Genomic DNA, 20,605 nt, shown 5'->3' on the forward strand with positions numbered 1-20,605 from the left:
CTGCTGCTGGTTTGTTCTGATTACATCTCTGCCTTTTTCATGCAGTAGCGTGCTGGCCCTCAGATGACTGCGGCCCAGACCAAGGAGAAGGTTGAGTCTGAAGCCTGAGTGTTTGGTTTAAAACTGAATGGACTGAGAGACATGTGCTGGAGGAGCCGGGCGATCAGAGGCACATGTTGGGGACTGATTTTGTTGGTGTGTGCTGGGCAGTTGTCAATAGAAGTATTGCATATAGACACGACAACAAGCTTTGTGCACCACCTATCCGTTACATGGATGCACAAATACATTTCATTGTGCCACTCTCTGGGCACAAGACAATTCCCGATAGATTTTTGGAGCAACGATAATTTGCTTTTGTGATTTCAGTTTCTTCTAAAAGCAGAACAACAAAACTGAAAAAAGCCAACAACAATCTTGTCTCTCTTACATCAAAGGCTTAGAAACATTTTTTAGGGCTCAACCAACATTAATTGAGACACAGATGCTTCTTATAGAAACTGAACTGATTTGCGTAGTTCCCAGAGCAAACCCTCTGAAAGACACAGGAGGCAGTTATGCCTGAATTCAAGAACTACATGGAAGTGCAATAAAACATAAGCAGGGGGCCGGGGTGTGGATCGCGACTGAAGCTGTGGCTGGGATTTTTAATGACTGACCGCGGTGAGGCAAGGAGGAGGTCCATTGTGTCCAGATCTGCAGCGTCTTAGCTGGCTGCAGCCGTGGTCGTGCACATGGCGCTGCACACTGAGGGTTAGGCTTTGATGTACAGCTGCTCCCAGAGCAGATGGAGACAAAAAAGGAGAGGGTAAAGAAATAAAATCATTAGGGGATTAAAGAGACAAAAATGTAGATTGTTGGAGATTGGAAAGACCGGGAGACAGGATGGCAAACACAGCCAAAGCTGAGAGTGTGTCTATATGTGTGTTTGTATTTATGTGAGTGAGAGGAAGAAAGAGGGGGAAAAGAGTCACCAAATCATATTAGCACTCAGTCCCCCCCTTGTGCAGAGCAGCCAGGCTGGAGTTGGGGTGGGATATGCAAATACAGGCTGTCTGTCTGCCTGCCCCTTCAGAGGCAGCAGAGCAGCACGCCGCTTCTTGCACACACACCCTCACTCATGCAGAGTGCACAGGACTTGGAGGCTCAAGCCGAGCCAGCAGGTCTCACACACGCTCGCATGTGTACGTACGGGCTGAAACTTTCCTAGAGACACACTCACACACTCTTCCCTCCTCCTGCTCTCCTCTTTCTCTTCACCCCTCCTCCAGCACACCTTTGTGTTGTTTTCCTTGCCCCTCTTCCTCTCCCCTCCCTCTTCAGCCTCACTAGTTTTCCCTCTGCTCTGTCCGATGTGCTCAGACTGTGGTTAGTGCGCGAGCTGAAGGCGTGCAGGGGGAGATGCTGCTGATGCTACAGCTGTTTGGGCTCCATGTCTCCTTCAGGGCCCTCTGAAGAAGACAAGACTGCACGTGAGCCGGGGAACTTCAACACAACACTCTGAGGAAGCTACAACTGGCACTTTTTAACAGTGTTCTCCTCACTAGCCAGTTGCATTTTTCAAGTCTCTGGAATTAATTGAGCTTTTGAATATTTAGAGGAAGAAAAGAAAACAATGAGGACCAAGTTGTGTCATCTGCTTGCACAGCTCTTTCTCTTAGGAGTCTTGCTATCTGTGGTGGACAGTAAAGGAACTTTCTATGGAGGCCATGTCAACCCTTTCTATGGAAATAGATACAACCTGTACAAGGCTGGACTCTCACCACACTCACCAAACAAGCCCATGACCCGTCACAAGTAAGTACTCCATTTTGGACATGCCGCAGGCGCTAATGCACGTTTTATTTCCCTTCCCACGCTGCAGGGTATTGAATTCAAAAAGCATTCCAAGTAGCTAGAGTGCTCGCAAGCAGGACCCACCTCATACTGTATTTCCCCCGAGAAACACATGTCACCAGCAGAGCTGCAGAAATATGGTTTCAGTTAGGGCATCGGCTTGGTAACAGATCCCTGAATTGACTCTCTGTTTCTCCCTTACTCACCATCAGCCCTTTTCTGTGGTTCACACCTAAAACCATCTGTGGCCGGGGATAAACATTATACAGCAACAATGACATGCTGCCTTACGAAAACAAAGCCGTCATTATGGTCTTTATGGTGCGGCGAGGGGGGTGCTGAGTTGATGACAAGGGTATTGATCCCTCACAGCCGCTCTGTGTGTGTGTGTGTGTGTGTGTGTGTGTGTGTGTGATAGGGAGGGGGGCTCAATTAGAGGCGAGACTTACAGTACAGCTGGACACCCGCTGACAGAAGGGAGTGGTACAACTAATCTCTAATCAATACTTCAGCAATAACACAGCGGTCTCAGCTGAGTTTGCAGTGACTCTGCTGTTGAAAGCTTTTTCTTTTTTGCCTGACTCCTCCAATATCAACAAGTAAAGGTGAAGGATCCTCTGTTTCCTATCAGTGATCTGTGATGATCGTAAATACGCTGGACTTATATTGTCAGGACAGGCCAAGCACATGAGCAGAAGGGGAATAAGCAAACTGTTTAAAAGCTATTTGAAAGTGAGATGAAAAAGAGCCCTGTGGACATATTTTGCTTGGACGGACATGGCTGATGTTTGGTCTGCAGGGCTCTTTCGGTTTGTCCTCCCTTTCCCTGTCTCTTTTGCTTGGCTTCCCCTGAGAGCTGTTATGTCTTTGGACAGCTCCCCAGCTACCTGCTGCTTCACTCAAACTGCCACAGCACAGCACAGCACCGATCGCCGCCCAGCCCCGCTCAGCGTGCCTCACCTCCAGAGAGCAGGCTCTTCAGCATCCCTCACTCTGAATGCACACCCACACTCGGTCTCCACCTTGAACTTTCTCACTTAGCAATTTAACTTGCATCCTTCTCTCGCCGTATCGTCAGTTTGTCATCATATATGCGCTCTCACTGACTCTACTGCAATGCACCTTTCAATCCTCATATCTGATTCGTTAAACTTTGCTGTTCATGTCTACTGCATGCTGGTGGCAAATGACATCGGCATCCATTTACTTTTTGACAGTGGCGCCAAAGAGGTTTGCTTATATTTACCCTCACCAAATACACTCCCAAGCCTGACACCCATAGATTACTCAAAGGTTACAGATTGTTCCATACACAACTAGCCATCAGTAGTGGGAGATGGTCAGTAATTGCTTTTGCTGGTAGCTGGTAATAGTCTCCCACGTGTGTCTGTGTCCAACGACAGTGTTTGTACAAGAGTTGCTGACCCACCTTGGACACAGTGGGCCCCGGGGACGTGTCAGTGTCAGACCACCACCACAGATATATGAGCTCAGTTGTTGTCGGCCTGACTGGTCAGTGGAAATAGAGACTTAAAAATAACACACATGCGATGACGTGTGTGTATGTGTGTGTGTGTGTGTGTGTTTGTGTGTGTGTGTCCTTATGTGCATGGCTGTATGTTTGTTTATGTGTATTTAATGAGAAGGATTTCGCTCATGTGCTTGTAAATACGAAGTCTTGTTTTTTACTGACCGCAGACTCACGTGGACGAAACACGCCCGTTCCTTAGAAAGATTTTTAAAAATTCTCAGCTGTTGGTGCGTCACAGGCTTTTTTTTTCTCTCTCTTCATGTTGAATTATTATCTGTGTTTTGGCAGCAAAGCAAGTCATTTAATTTCACAGTCATTCCTTTCACTCAGTGCTGCAGTCAGAAAATATATGGCCCAGCGGTCACTGAGTGTGACATCTTAGACAGTAACAATACTGTACCTGTCACAGCTTTATTACAGAGAGGCCTATATGGGCCGTGGCTAAAGCTGTGCATGGTTGGCTAAGATTCTCTCGAGTGTGTTTTGGTCCAAGTCTTTGTCAAAGTGGCAAATATTCATTAAAAAAAGTGGCATTTTAACATTTAATAATGCTGACTAAACTGTGGCTATTAACTGCTTTTCAAGTGATGCAGCACATCGGAAAAAATGTCTCTAATTTATTCTGTGTATTCTGTCTAGCACCCCGCAAGCATCTCTCACCACGTTGCACTCCAAGCCACAAAACGACCAACGACAGGTGAAACATAATCCACGAGCCATACACCCATCACTAGGAAATGGGAGTTGTATAAATCAATTAGGATCCCAGCAGATGGCACATGCCTTCACTGATCAGATTAGAGACATATCCCAGGGCTTTTCGATGATCTATGCGACAGAGATCATGAGGGCAAAGGTCGGCGAGTTGGTAGAGGTTAGAGGTCAAGGGTTGCAGTTGTAAGTTTGTGTTGAGTGTCCAGCAGAGGACAAGAATGGAGCCAGTGTCCTGCCAAGGGTCAAAGAGGCTGGGCAGTAAACTCCCAAGCTCCTTAACACACATATTTATCTGACTCACTGCTTTCTCTGACCTCTCTGGAAACATGTTGGGGATTGTAATACCATTTCGTAAGCTAACACACTGTACAATAGGGCCGGATGAGAGTGGATGAAGAAAACAACTTGTATAATGCCACACACAAGCTATAATGCTCACAGTTTTCTTCTGTGAAAATGACAATGGCCGACTTTAAGTCCAATCCACACGTTCAGCCTACATTTTTGCTGTAGTCAGTGTGTGGTCGAGCCAGAGACTTATGATGGATGTGCTGAGAGCAGACAGGTGTTGGCAATCGGAGCAGAGAGTCCGTGTGCCCTCTGGAAGCTGAAGCAGGAGCAGTTAACAACATGTTAACAAGACGATTAGCAAAGCCAAGTCAGTGAGCACTTTAGTTTGTGTGATTTGTTGCTGTAACTCACTGGAGATCAGTAAGATTTATTTTTCATATGCTAATGTTCACACCCGGCCTGTTGCTCTGAAGTGCTTTGTTGTTCTTCAGATTTTATTAAAGTTACGATGGTTATATGACATGTTTACAAGGCTTGTAATATTCTGCTGTGATGAAAGGTTTTTGCAATTCAACAGCCAAATAAAGATGTTAATCGTATCAGTTCATGCATCAGTTGATCTCATTCCATCATAAAACACATGCCTGGCTACACAAAAGAGGAGTTTTTAAGTTGACTATCCAATGTAGCGTTAGTCTATACACCATTTAATAATTTATTGCTTGTATATAGTGAATAATACAGAAGCTTAGGAGCTTTTTTTTTTAAATCACACACTGAATCACAATCGCAATATTTGTCTAGTTTGATTATTTTCCCATATCATTCGGCCCTACGATACAACAGTAGAGTTTCAAGTACGGCTGTGACATTTCGGTATTATTGTTTAACGTTCATCTCAGAATCAGAATGAAATCAATGTATGATGGTATCGATGTTGTCCACAGTAAAGACTCCAAGCAAATTGTTCTTGAAAACTTAAAAAAAGAAAGAAAATTAAACAAATAGTTGGACATTTTGTTCACTTTCTTGCCCAGATTTAATATGATGCTAAAGCTTGCTGCTGATTAGATTAGCTTATAATGGGAAAAAAAATATGTAAAGTGTTAATAACTTCTCAGTTTAGCATAAGAAACAAGATATAATGTGTAAACTTTAGGGTTGTGTCTACATAGTTTTTTTCTTCAGCAGAAAAGTGGTGGCAGGGTTCTGGGGAGCGCTTTATCCAAGCACTGCATAAAAAAGTGCTCCCAGCAATTTTTTTTTCTGTATGTTACATTTCTATGACAACAATATCTTATGCTAACATTAGCTAGATAGCTAATGCAACACTACATTTACTTGGGGTTGACTGCACAGTCAGCAACAAGCTTACAAAGCAATCGGTCCACCGGCCGATCTGCTCCCTGAAAATGGGCTTTTCTGTCTTTGTTGTGACAGTGGATGGTAACCTAGTTAAAGAAACAGCTGTAACGTCACAGCTGCCTTTCTGAAAAATAAAAAATGTAACTAGAAGCCTTCGGATCAGCATGTGATTGTTCACTAGGCTGTGAAACATGCTCTCTCCTCGCTGGGAACAATTGAAAAAAGACGCCAGCACTGAGAAAAAACAGTTATGTGGACACAAGCCCTTAGAAGTGTTGCTAGGCAGATTTTATTACCACTGGACAGAGCCAGGCTAGCTGGGCTGTAAACTGTCACAGGTTTATAAATAAATATGACCTCATGTTGTGTCATGTTTACTCACTGGCTCTGTCGGAACAGGCATTTTTTTTTCATCTGTCAAAAGCCTTTAAAGAGTTGTTTGACCAAGAAGCAGGGAAGAAACAGTAGCGTCACTTTCGGGACGCGTATATTTTTAACAAGAGAAGGGCAGAAGTGGACCGAAGGCGAGCGAGAAAAAGAAGTAGAAATATATGGAGGCAATGAGTGTCTTGAAATCTTCCATAACAAAGAGAAGGTAACGTTAGCCTATTCAAAAATACACAACAGCAATGATGACGCCTATAGCAGAGTGCCATTTTTATAGCCGCATAACTCGGGTTGATGCAGTGCCAAATGCAAAACTTAGCGACAGGAAGGTAGCTCCAGTGGAGAGAAGAAAGGGAGCAAATGTGTCTTTCCATTTTAACTAAATTTTTGCAACAAAAAGAACAATAAATGTGTTACAATTTTTATTGAATGACAGATTTAAAAAACGCATACACAAAGGCCTTTGGTCTTTATACTTGAGATAATTACCTGCTAGCTGTAGCCTCATATTTAGCTAACATACAGACATGAGCAGACATGAGAGTGGTATCAATCTTCTCATCAAGATCTTTGCAAAAAGCAGTGAACCAAAAGCAGAGTGTGCACACCACATGGGCGCTAAATGCCCCGAGTAGTGAGTCACCAGTTTGACTTCTGGCTTGCCGGAACATTTGCTGTGTATCATTCCCCTATTGTTCTCCTCATTTCCAATATCTCTCAAATATCACTATCTGATAAAGGCTTAAAAAAAAACCTTTAGCAAGAAAGCAAATATTTCCTAACATGCCAAACTATTCCTTTGGATTTTTGTTTCATGTATGAAGATCCCTTCAGATACTTGAACCATCTCTCTTGGGGCAACCAAAGAAGAATATTGGAGCATGAGATCGACAGTTGGATTTGTGCAGCGTAACGCAGGTATTGCGGTGAAGCTGAACAGGAAGGCAAAGCTTACAATATACCAGTCAATCTACATTCCAACCCTCATCTGTGCTCATGAGCTTTGGGTAGTGACCAAAAGAATGAGATTGCAGATGCAAGAGGCCGAAATAAATTTTCTCCATCGGGGTGGCTGGGCTCACCATCAGAAATAGGTTAAGGAGCTCAGACATCCGGTAGGAGCTTGAATTTGAGCCACAGCCCTTTGACCTCTTTTGTCAAGCCCGGACGTTTAACCCGTGGTGCTCTTGGCGCTCTTTAAAGTTAGTAATGTCATGAGATTTACATGAGATTTTTTTTTACTTCCTCCTGTCTACTTCAACTGATCATAAATATTATATAGGGCCTGTCGTTAGCAGAAAATGCGTTGCTTCGGCTCATTCAACAGCCACACTCTGTACAACACTTCGATTTCATTCCCAAGCATATACAGTACAATGAGCCGAACAAATCTAACAATTCTCTTTGAAACCCTTTTATTTCAAGAACACAGCAAGCTATTCTTACTCAAAGAAGATTATGTGCTTTGGAAATGCCTGAGGATAAGTTATTGGTGTGTTTTTTCACTACTGAAGTTTGAGCCTCTTACTGTACTCCGAGAGAAAAATACAGCACAACAACATAAAGAATATACGAGTGTCAAGGACTCCTGTCGTTATCTAATTTTAGCGACTAAACGTGATCTATAATGAAAAGGGAACCTATGTGCACGGTTTTATTGCCATAGTTTGAAGTTGATGGCTGATAGCCAACATTTAAGCACATGTAAAAGTAATGCTCTGCCTTTAAACTATAATAGCCATAGCTGGCATTGGAGCTGACTCTGTCTTTGAATGTCAGAGTGATCCCCTTGGTGATGGAGCTCGGAATATCACGTCTTTCCTTTAACCCTAATCAGTAGCCACAAGAGCAACGTCAATCAACCCTACACCATGGGGCCTTAAAGGCCTGCCAGTTGGCTAGAAATAGGTTTCATTAAAAGCATATATGGAAAGAGATGGGCCCTTGAGGAGAGCTGTTAACCCATAGACACAGTTGTTAAAGGTCCTATTAAAGATTGCGTGGTTTTCTATCTGGCCTGCTCCAGTCATAAATCTGTCAAAGGAAACAGCAGTGGCCAGGGTTCAAACGGTCAGGAACCCTGCAGGTGAGAAAGCGGCTTGTAATGAGGAAGGTGACCCCTTTTAGTGCCACAGCGTCAAAGCAACAAAGGACAAAAAGTGGCGAGTTAGAGGGCCGGTGATGTCAGGGTTTATGATGAGGCAACACAGAGGGGCTTCGTGAAGAGCTGAACAATGTAAAAGAAAAAAAACAGGGGCAAGTAGAGGACTGGTATGCTTAGATAAGTAAACACAGATTACCTGCAGTTTGCAGATTTTGCAGGAGAAAAATGGAGACGGAGGTGTGAGAAAAAAAGAGGGGGATTGAAAGGTGAGTTGTTTTGGGCCCAGCGGAGGGTGGAGGTCTAGAAGCAATAATATTTCCCAAAAACGCTCCACATGAGAATCTGAGATGGGAATTCTGCTTTCCCCCTGGGAGGCTGTGAAGCAATTTAGGAACTGTAACGCTATACTGGAAATATTTACTGTGAGACCAGACTAGCAGTCAAAAAATGACACGCTCCAATGACAGAAAAAAGACAACATTTTGGCGTTAAAACAGGGAAGCGTGTGAGGAGAGGGGGCAAAGGGAGGCAGGAGAAATGGTAAATGTGGCTTTCCCTACTTGGCGAAAGGAGGTGAAGAATGTTTTGATATTGATTGTGGAGAAACAGACTGAGGTCAGGTGAAGATGGGAGGTGCAGAAGAGAATTTAATACACAGATAATGTGATATATCTTGGGGCATTGTTGGCTGACCAGAAAGTCAGTGTTGAGTCAGTTGAGGTTGGGTGGTTCAGTGAGGGTGTGGATCAACTGGAGATTTTTGGGTGGTTTCTCGCTGTTGACAGTTGAATTCAACGTGTAAGTTTCTTTGAACACACGTGAGAAAAGCTTTGTTTTTACATACATACAAATATGTGAAGTATCAGAAATATCTAAGATACAGTTTACAGTAGTTCTGGAGTGATACGCAGGAAGCCTATTTGCATTTTTCGGCTGAAGGAGGCCCTTGTGTGCATCTGTACTGTAAAACCGTCAAACAAGCAAAAAGTCCCCTTTGACTTAGACCCAGGTCAATAAGTATGGGCATTCTTTAAGGCCTAGTTTGGTTTTAAAATGCATACCAGACGAGTGGAATGTAACCACATTATGTACATTAGATGAGGTTGGTAGGTTCAGTCAAAGGCAGCACACTAATCAGCTGTGGTTGACATTTGTAGACATTTAGCTATGCTGGCAGCGTGGCTCTATGGATGGCAATGTCTGTTGTTTCTTAAGTCAGTCAGTCCAGCGCCTCTCAAACTGTTGGACGGAGTGTCATGAAATTTGGTCCACACATTCACGTCGCCCTCGGGATACATTGTAGTAATTTTGGGGATCCCATGACTTTTCATCTCGTGCCAACATAGGTCAACGTTTTCATTCACCCAATACTCTACTCTACTAACTGAGCATAGTGTTAGTTCAGGCAGGACATGATGTCAAGCTCAGCTCACATCCTGGCTACATCAGCTGATCTCAAACAGCCCAATCAATTATTGGAGTCAGCTGATAGATCACATGATTCCTTTCTAGGCAACCCATTGGTGAATCTCATTCAGGGCGCCCTATTTAAACTGCTCTGGCCTGCCTACCGTTGCTGCTTCCTCTGCAAGCCGTTTTGCTACCCGCCTCCACCCCAGCTCCTCTTTTTGATGCTGTGTCTGACTTATCAGTGTCATTTCTGTTTGTGTGTTCTGTTTGTTCTGTTCCTGGGGGGTCTTTGCTACTGCTCTCCCTGCCTTAGGCTTTCCATGTAGGTGCATGGAAGGGCAGGGAGGTTTGCTCTCTCTACCTTAATGCTTTCCTCATTTTAGCATGTGGAAGGGCAGGGAGGTTGAGATGAGTAGGGCTGTGCCATACCATGCAGCAGAAATGTGGCATTAGTCTTGTAAGGATTTATAATGCATGTTGGGGGCTTCCTATACCTCTGACCTTCTTTACTGTTCTCTGTCTAGGTCACTCAGGTCCTCAGACCAGATGCTTTTGTCTGTCCCAGGGGCAAAATTAAGTTTAAAGACCTTTGCTATTGCTACCCCAAAGCTAAGAAATAGTTCACCTGCCCTCTGTTGACATCTTTACACCTTGTTTAAAATCGAATTTCTCTCTGACCTGTTATCAGATCAAGCCTCACAATATCACCATGCAATTTCCTATTACTATTTACTGTTTCTCCACACTATGATGCTTTAGGTACCCCACTGTCAACGCTTTTCAAAATAAACCACTGTGTCCACAGCAAATGTAGGTTTCAGCAACTACTTTACGTCAAAGTAACACAACTACTAGGTGAGTCTGGGTTTTAATAATTATGTTTTTTATGGAGCTTCACTTAGGTAAGTTAATGAGTCTTGGGATGTTAACTATGTTGCGTAATTTAAACGAAACTCAAAGTTGACTTTTGGTTTCACACAGGACTCAAACAGTGGCCTCCTAGGTGAAAGTCCTGTGTTTGTTTGACTCATCCACCACCCCTTTCTTCAACCATACACAGACTTTGCCGGTTTTCATCATTGCTGCGGATGGGTTTACGTAAGAGATAGTTGAAAGCCCATTGCATCTCATACTGGTGCTAAAAGCGTGCCTGGTGTGTTGGTATCGGACGCTGAGGGCAATGCTGTTGTATTGACACCCTGAACTAGCTATTGCAGTTCAGTATGTTGCCCGGTGCTAGTTGTTTTTAAATGTGAGTCGTAAATAAGGTCGATTTGACCTAAGTGACTTTTACTGTCTGGCACTTACCGGGTTATCCTGTGTGGCCAATCGTTCCCATCTGTCACCAACGAGTGCTAAAACAAACATCAGAAAGTATTTATACTCTCTAAAACCAGTCTCCTTGTGCCACATTGGCTGAGGGATGAGGTGTGAAAATAGCTCAGAGAAGGCCAGCACTCCGCTCTCTCTTTTAAGCCTTCCTCTCCGTGCTCCTCTGATGTCAGATCATGCTGGGTCAGGACTCCTCATGCTTATTTTCCCCTCAAGTTCCAAGCTGGAGAAGCAGGCAAAACAAAGTTCTCACCTACTCTGCAGCAGCTGGATGTGGCTGAGACAATTACAAACACTAAAGACAGCACTTTTCTTCTCACATATAACCACTTGCACACCATGGGTTCGTATTTCTGGCGATAAAGCTTGTGTAATCCTCATCCTGCAGAGCTGTGTGGTCTCTGTGGATGCGAGATAAAAGGGCCGAGGGCTCCGTTGCATGTGAGAGTGTGTCAGTGCCTGTGCAGCTCACACACACTATCACTATCTCTCAAGTTGAAACTCAACATTCGTCCTATAAAGATCTGTTTTTACACAGCAGAGGAGGTGACCTGTGGTTGCCCTGACCGACACTGCATCGCAGAGGGACGGGATTTATCTCAGCGCTTTACTTTGATTCTCACAAACGCCAGAACCCCTCTGTAAGACACTGAGGATAAAATATCACTCACAGACCCAAATGACATTGACAGATCTGTGAAAACAGGCAAAGAGCAGACTGGGGAGAGTGAGGCAGAAACAGAGATCAGGAGAAAGGGGTTTTTTTTCATCACATGTACATCTGGATTCCTGCACTTTTCAGGCACTGTGAGTGAGTCTGAAGGTCACTGCCCCAGATGTGCACCTGACAAAAAAAAAAAACAGTGAACATGGTCACTTTTCACTCCACTGATCAGGCCTGCGTGTAATGTGAGAAGGGGTCACACACTTACTGTACTGTATACACAGATGCATTGCTCTCCATCAGCTGCCATAAATCCCTGTGTGCCTGAAGAAGCTTTTTCCTTACTTTCACATACACAAAAAACAAAGTCGTAAAGCTTTTTTGTTGCAGTCAATAAATCTGTCATTCATGAGGAGGAAACCATAGCCATTAAACACTATTGAGATTTTACAATATAATACTTAAACCACTCACTAAAGTGCTGATATTCTCAGGATGACAGCATCGCCAGTTTTTCTTCACTCCAGGAATCTCTTTTACCACGTGAACGCGATCTTGTGCGAATATGTTTTTTCACATGTTAAAAAATGAAGAAAAATGTAATTTGTTTTGGCGCCCAAAGCACTGTGTACTCTGTGAACAGCAGATGAGAGCATAGGGAGTGATCAGTGTTAACCCACCTCAGGGATTGTAAAGAAAAGAGCCTGCAGGTGGGGTAGTGTTGGAAAAAATGCATAAAAGCAAACTGTTAGCAGCATCAGCAAACTGAGTGGGGAAACAGTTTATGAGGTGTTTTCATGAGAGGTGTCAGATTAAGCTTTAACTCTTCATCCCTAAGCATCGTAGTGTACATAAAAACAATGCTTCCACCATGATTTCCTCCTTTTTTAACACTAAATATGATCTGCAGCAGCCAGTAAATTGCCTGTGTGAGTTTAAAGTGCTTTAAGACTCCCATCATACCACATCAGTTCAGGTCATAACCGCCACTTCCTCAACAACCCATGACCTGGCAGCAGGTTGTCAGGCTGGTATGAAAGGAGCTCTGTCATTCCGACTCCTGCCCTGTTCCTTCCACTGCTATTAACATATGTCAACACAGGGTGAGTGGTGACACACACACACAGAGACACACACAAACGCTGTCAACACAGTCAGTGGTTTGTAGAAAGCAGCAGCAGTGCAGCGGTTTCTCACAGACTCTGACAGGCTGCCTGTTAGCCCTCTGAACCTGTTAACTTGGCATGTAAGACCCTCCTCGGCCCCCATGTCCCTCCCTGCTCCTCTGAACACTTCTATTTGTCCCGAAACAGCTGTGGAGCAATGTTAAGTACTGCATGTGTTGCTAAACGCTCCCCCCTGAATGTAAGAAATGCTTCACATGTGAGTCTAAAGAGCGCAGATCATCGTTTCCTGTGTTGCACAGCGGCCAGGGGAACATTTAGCAGTTGCTATAGCTGCACTGGCAATGAGGAGGGAGTATGAGAGAGAAGGTCCAGCTCCAACATGATGCAACAACTGTTCAAAGTAGTTATAGTGAAGTTATTATGTGTTGGACTTTGGATGAATCTGAGAACTCCCAAGATTGAAAACAGTCTCGGTGATATTTCTTGTTCCTTGTCTTTATAAATGATTTCAGCTTAAACCAGTGAACACGTCAATAAAAACACATTTTGAGTTGGTAGGGAAGTTCTTGAATTACCATTTTTAAAGGTCCAGTGTGTAGGATTTAGAGTCATATATGGGCATAAATGGAATATAATATTTTCTTCTCAGTGTATTCACCTGAAAATAAGAAATGTTGTGTTTACGTCACCTTAGAATGAGCCATCTATATCTACCCGGGAACGAGTCCTCATCTACAGAGATCACCATGTTGCACCACCGTGTTTCTACTGTAGCCCTAAATGAACAAACCAAACACCGGCTCAAGATAAGGCCATTTGCAATTTCAAATTTTCGCATCAGCCACCATAGCTAGAAGCCCCTCTACACGGAGAGTGTCGGAAAAACACAGATTTCGAACATGAAATTGATTTATTCAGTATTTTTACCGGTTTAAATCACCGGGTCTGTTTCTTTTGGAGAGGAAGAGACCTCTGTGGATAATTCGGCTGCTGGTAAAACCTCCTGAGCGTCTGGATCTTAAGTTATCAGAGGAAATAGGTGAGCACATATTAGCAGGTGCTGGGCTAGCAGCCTGTCTCCATCATGCCAAACAGCGTGGGAGAAACACTGAAGTGTAACGTGAAACAGCTTTATTTAGTGTTCTTACCATGAAAAAATTCCCAGGCGTGTTTGTTTTGGAAAGGAGGACACCTCTGCAGATAATTTAGCTCACGGTAAAAACCTCCTTAACATCTGGGGCAGAATGAAGCTGAGCACACATCAGCAGGTGCTAGACTAGTGGCCCATCTCCGTAATGCTCAACAATGTGGGAGAAACACTGCTTTGTAACATGAAACTGCTTTATTCAGTGTTTTCACTGGTTTAAATTCCCAAGTCTGTTTCTTTTGGAGAGGAGGAGGCCTCTGTGGATGATCTGGCTCGCAGTAAAAAACTTTCTGAACACTGAAGGAATTCTAATAAGAAGTTTCAGTTGGTTGCAATTTGCAGTCCTCACCACAAGATGCCACTAAATCCCCCTAAATCACACACACTGTTCCTTTACTAAGAAACAAAGTCCATCAAGATAAAGCTCAGCAAACATAGTCACTCATCATTCCGACTAATCCCTGAGGGATCTATCAATTTCATGGATTTTAAGATTAAACAGAGAAACATCACTGAACATGAGTTATCCATATGCAACACAAAACTCTGTGAAAAAAAACTTCAAAGCTTGGAAGCTCTGTTTGGAGGTTGCAAACCAAAAATGCAATCTGAAATGAATAAATTGTATCTGAAGCATCTGTTATCATGGACAGTTGATATTATAAGTTTGAGATTACGTAATCCAAAATAGTTGTGTCCTGCTGTTTGTAGAGAAGAAAGAAAGACAGAAAAAACAGCAATAAAGGCAGAGTTGAACTACAGGAAATTATTGAGCGGAATAAAAACACACAAAAAGCACCATGCAGTGGAATAGAGGACAGACGAGACCAGACAGAATCATCAAACAAGTAAACAGTACAGAAAAGCTTTCACTCAGACTGAACCCGAGGGAGGCTTCATGTTTGAATGACATAGTTGTCAGGGAGAGATAATCTCATCATCCAGCTGGAGGTGGAGTACCAGCTGTGAGTTTACTGAGCGTGATTAAGTGTTATTTGTTTTGCTATTTGTTTGCTTAAAGTGAGACCATGTCGTTTTGGAGAGATGAAATCAAGTCAAAAGTGTAAACGATAAGCAATAAAGTAGCTTTAATGAGTGCTGTTTGACTCTAATGTCACTCCACTGTCCCCACAGAAACTACTGTGCTTATGTGGTCCAGAAGAACATCACATGCACCATGCAGGACGGAGTGGCCACCTATGTGAAGGCTGACTACACCACCAAGTGCATCTGGGGTCAGAAGTGTCCTGTTGTCATGTAAGTGTTTCAAACAAAACAATAAATGCAATGAATGTAACAGCTAAAGTTTCACTTTAAACCTCTGACACTTAAGTTTGAGTCCTAATGAGTTTGGTTGTGAGGGTTAATGAGGGTAATTATGACTTCAGGAGGAGCGGCAGCATCAGGAGCACTGTGGAGTGTGCTCCATATCAATGCTGCCCTCTAGTGTTCACATGATATAGTGTAGATCCTTAGCTGCACACACATCTGTGTTTGTAGTCAAGAGTTCTTCGACAGAGAATTGCTACTGGGGGCAAAAAGGTGTTAATGCAACTGTGATAATAAAATCATAGATCTTGTTTGGTCTTGTTTCTTATCTGCCCCCCTTACCTTTATGAAATTATTAAAGTAACACCCAAAAAATTCAGCATAGTATCATTTATGTATTGTGTTTCAAACTGAACTTTAACTTAACTTTAATTTTATCTACTGCAGCTACAAGAGTGTGTATGTGCATGTGTGTGTATACGCCCATGCAGACATGCTCGTGAAGCTTCTAGATGTGATTCTGTGAGTCTTTTTAATATGCTTCTCCAAAGCCCCCCCACACACAGGGGAAATTAAAGGAGTGGATTTTCTTTTCAAAAAAGATCGATGAATGACTGTTTGCATCTGTGTGTGTGTGTGTGTGTGTGGGTGGGTGTGTGTGTGGGTGGGTGGGTGGGGGGTGGGTGTGTGAGAGAAAGAAGGAGAGTGAGAGTGTTTGATTCATTTCAGACAAGATAACACTGAAGTTGGGCGCTGACCCCAGTTCAATCCTCTGACGCCACATCATTTACGTTACACTTTGTCTTAATCTCCTAATCTCCCTCTAATCCATGTTTAATCCCATAGAGAACAACTTCATCCCTTTATCTCTGCTCCACACCTCCCACCCTCTGACCGGCCTCTGTGTGTTTAATTAGTAAAAAACAAACGCAGCACTTCTGATGGAACAAACTCTTAACCTCTGATAGTAAACACACAGGCTTTATATCATGTCTCCTTCAGGTACAGGACAATCTACAAGCCAAAGTACAAGGTGGGTTTTAAGACGGTGACCGAGCTGGAGTGGAGATGTTGTCCCGGCCATTCTGGAGAAAACTGCTACGATGGACCCACATCACTGCCTGACGTCATGACACCTTTCAAGGGTGGGGGCTCGCCCCATCGCCCGGGGATGAGGGGCTTCCCCCATGGCCCTAGACCCCCTGTGGACCAGAGGCCTGGAGGAGGCCAGTTGGAGCCTGGCAAACCTGTCCCCGGTGTGCCTGACAGCAGACCAATACCCACAGGACAGTTTCCTGCTGGGAGCGGAAGACCAAACTATGGTGAGAGCATACACCAACCAATTTATTGTAAAGCCCTGAGTTCGTACTTTCTTGTAAACCCTTCTTTCTCCTGTCTGTTTGATCCTTGGAAATACAGGAAACAAATTTGGGATTTCTGGAGTGACTGGTGAACGCTTGGACCGTATGGAGGAGGACATGCGTCGCCTCACCCAGGGTCTGGACACTCTCAACGGGATGGTGGCTGGCCTTGAGGAGCGACTGCGCATATCTCTTCGGGAGGACACCAACAAAATCCTGGTGTCCCTGCTACCCAGCGCTCCCCGTGTGCCTGACTCTGCAGTGGGATTTGGGGTGATCCCAGACGGGACTCCTGATGGACTGGATGGCAGAGAAGGCTTCATTGGATTTGGAGACTTAGCAGGGAGGGTGACAGAAGTGAAGGATGAGCTACGAGCCAAAACTCACATCTTAGAGGAGATTCAGGTACTGGGCTACTGTGCTTGTACACGACCAGGTGACACAGTATCTATACAGATTGATCAGGCCTCATTTATCTTCTCCTTCCTTTATTTACTGCTACCTTTTTCTTCTTCTCACCACAGGGGATGGTCCTAGGTCACGATGGCCAGCTGAAGAAGCTGTTGGAAGGAGCTAAAGGCAGGCCCATCCCTGGCCCCGGCTCAACTGGTCATCTGGACGAGATCCTGGATGCCAAGCTGGCTGACGTGCGAGCTGAGATCCTGGACGGGTTTGAGCGCCGTATCACCGGATTGGAGAGCCACTGTGATGAGAAGATTGGGGCGGTGCAGAACCAGTGCCACAAGGAGCACATGGACGGGCAGGAGCAGATGCAGCAGTCTTTGGATGGACGAGAGACTGGGCTAAGGGAGGAGTTGGGCTCTTTGCAGGCTCAGATCCAGGGTCTAACTCTTACTGAGAGCTGCTGTGGACAGGTAACATTGCTGTCATGTGATCAATATATAAATATATAATATCCCTTTAAATAAATTTACATGTGGGTTTCCATGTCATACCACCAAAATTTAAGAGCAGTATCAATCTTCTAATTCTCTGCAAAAAAAAAATCCTGGCTGAACAAATGAAGTTTGATTATCAATCAAATTGTTTTTGGTTATTGCAGGTGAACAGTCTGTCCCACCGTGTGCTGCTGTTGGAGGAATCAGTTAAAGGTCTGACAGAATCTCAGAGACAGCTCCAGACTGCCCTCACTGACCAGAGCATACATGTGGAGACACTGATCGAGACCCGCCTGGTGGACATAGAGGGCCGTCTCAACGCCACAGAGGGCGGACCTGATGGAGTCGCAGGGCTCCCGGGTGGTCTTGATGGCTTCAAGACCATGCTGGAGGACAAGCTGAAGACCCTGGAGGAGAGAGTGTTTGTGGCTGTTGAGGAGCTGAGTAATGCCACCGCTCCGGCACTCCTGGAGGGTCAGGTGGTCCCTGCACTGGAGACTGAGATTGAGTCTGTGAGGCGGAGAGTGGAGGGAGAGCTGGATGGCATTCAGAAACAGTTAATAGATCTGGAGCTCCTCTGCACCTCTTCTTGCTCGCCTTCCACCCCACCAGCAGGGGGTGTCGGTGGCACTACAGTGGAGGAGGAGTGTGAGGAGATAGAGAAAAAGATGACTGACCGCCTGAACTCCCATTCTAACCAGCTGGACCGCCTAAACAACACCCTGCAGAACCTGCTCTACCATATCGCCCAGGAGGACATTGAGGGCACCGTCCAAGGAGAGATCACCCTGCTGAAGGTCAACATCAACTCAGTGAACCGCACTCTGAAGGGCCTAAAGGACTCTATTAGATTCATTGCAAGTGAAGTGGGCCATGCTAATGCCTCCTGGGAGCAGAGAGAGCACCAACTAGTCAACCAGGTGCAAGGAATCACCAAACTAGTGGGCCACCAAACCTCCCTCCTGGGGGCCGGGGAAAGGCGGCTGGCCCAGCTGAAGGGAGAGTTAGCGGCCTTGAAGAGACAGCTGGCTGGGGAGCTGCAGGGCTGCCGGAGCACAGCGATAGAAGTACAGAAGGAGGTGAAGGACGTTGATAGCAGGGTGAGCCATGTAGAGGGCCAGTGCAGCAGCCTGGGGGAGCTGGCAGAGCAGCTGGAGAGGATCAGGGCAGAGCTTGAGAGACACTCAGACTCCTATCTGGCCGAGGTGAATGGCACCCTGGCTGCCCATTCAGAACACCTAGCTGAGCTGAAAGGGGGGGTCAAAGACTGCAACAAGGAAGCAGCCAACCAAAAAGGAGACCAGTAGCACCTGAGCTACAGAATTTATTTCAAAAAAAGAGACTTATGTGTGCTTCTCATTAGGCTCAAGTGACTTCCTCTGCTTCTCTCCTCTCTCTTTCAAATCCCATTTGCACAGATGCAAGTTAACTGGACTGGTGAAAGTCATTTCCCATAAGCTTCCCCGTCCCAGTGGCTCCGGATGTCCTGGGTATTTAGTTTAGTGAAGTGAGGAGAGGAAGACACAGAATACAAAGACACACCTATGGTTGTATAGCTGGGCAATATTTTCCCTTGAGATTTTATTCTATAGGGCATTTTGTTTCTTTCTTTGATCATGATTGTTTTGTTTCCACATTTTATCTTTTTTAACTTATATGAAGTGACTGCATTGTTATGATGTTAAACTGTTTGTAACAGAGAAATGATTAAACAAAGTGGATGATATGGGACTAATGCGCTGCTACGGGTTTCTACTGACAAGCACACTTGACATCCTCAGTGTGGACACTTTGTCTGGTCTTTTTGAGAAGAAAAAGATACTGTACGTCAATTTGGTGCTATTTACAGTTTTGTAAACTTCTGTTTTACACACGTGTAAAAAAAAAAAAATATATATATGTATTTCTGCTTTGACAGTTGTGTTTGTTCCCTGCCGCAGTGCTCCAAGTTGCATGGAAGTTCCAAAAGTCACCATTAGGGGACAGTGACGACACATTATATGGCACGGTAGCTCAAGAGAAATAAAATCCCAAACACTCCAGGGTGGCAGTGTTTATTAGACACAATTCTGGCAACGTAGCAGTGTTGAAGTCAAGACCACCCAAAGTGTTACTGAGACAAGACCATGACTTAAAGGGGTTGAGACCAAGTCAAGACCAGACCAGTGCGAGTCCCACACTGTGTACACTTGTGTAACACGCAGACCGTAGGTACTCCTCAAATTGATCTGATTGATAAAAAATGGAGGTTCCTCTTCATTCACCTCTTTTATTGCCATACTGTATGAATGTGTGTGTGTAAGTGAACCATGAGAAATGTCTTGATAAAATAATCAAACAGTATCGCAGAAGTGAATTTTATGCATGGGAATTTTTCTTGGTTGTCTCTGAGCAAACAAATACAAACAAACACAAAGAAGATGAAATCAATTTAACCATTTTTATTCAACACAAACGTTTTTTTTTTTATTTGGTGGTAACCCTGCAGTTCTGGTCTTAATTGGTCTTTATATAAAATCCCAAGTCCTCTTTGTCTGGACCAAAACAAGACCTGGTAAAAATCCAGCCAAGTCCAAGATAAAACCGAGACCTCTAAAAAGCAGTCTTGAGATCATTCCAGAGACCACAACCGAGTACTACAACACAGAAGGCAGTGTAGGCCTCCTTTTTTTTTATTTAAAAATCCATGTGTGTCGTTGTGCCTACTCTGAAAACAACATCTCATTCAATTCAGATCAACACAATTTAATTAATCCCTGTGAGGGGAACTGATTGCAGCTCACCTGTGGAGTTATTATGTGGCTTATTGTGGAGTTATTATTGTTGGATGGTGAGCAGTTGGTTAGAAAGCGCATTTCTTTATGTTCCTGTTTCCCCACATTCATTTATTGTATACAGTGGCACCCCCTGGGGGAAGGGAGGGGCCGGGGCGAAGGGCACGAGCCACCTGCTACAATTACAAATACTGCCACCAACCTCATCCCCCAACAGGCTGACATTACTGTGTTTATGAGACTGTAGCACACTATTTTTTTAAACTAGCACGGTGTGTAGTGGTTTCTTTTGAAACTAAACAACCTAAGGAATCTGTCGGCACCAACCATGTCAACACTGCTTGTTGGGAAAGGGGCTAAATAACACGCCAAATTTCGGCTAAATTTTGGAGAG

General features: G+C 44.4%; 1 protein-coding gene across 1 annotated transcript; it reads left to right on the forward strand.

The window, feature by feature from the left end:
- Positions 1-1,098: 1,098 nt before the first annotated feature.
- Positions 1,099-19,352, forward strand: emilin3b (elastin microfibril interfacer 3b). The gene is made up of 6 exons (XM_033627979.2): positions 1,099-1,797; positions 15,043-15,165; positions 16,180-16,499; positions 16,597-16,943; positions 17,063-17,413; positions 17,602-19,352. The coding sequence occupies exons 1-6, from the start codon at positions 1,616-1,618 to the stop codon at positions 18,742-18,744; spliced, it is 2,466 nt and encodes an 821-aa protein (XP_033483870.2). The 5' UTR covers positions 1,099-1,615; the 3' UTR covers positions 18,745-19,352.
- The last annotated feature ends 1,253 nt before the right edge of the window (positions 19,353-20,605 follow it).

Source organism: Epinephelus lanceolatus, chromosome 8 (assembly GCF_041903045.1).
Source record: "Epinephelus lanceolatus isolate andai-2023 chromosome 8, ASM4190304v1, whole genome shotgun sequence".
In the NCBI taxonomy this organism is placed as follows: domain Eukaryota; kingdom Metazoa; phylum Chordata; class Actinopteri; order Perciformes; family Serranidae; genus Epinephelus; species Epinephelus lanceolatus.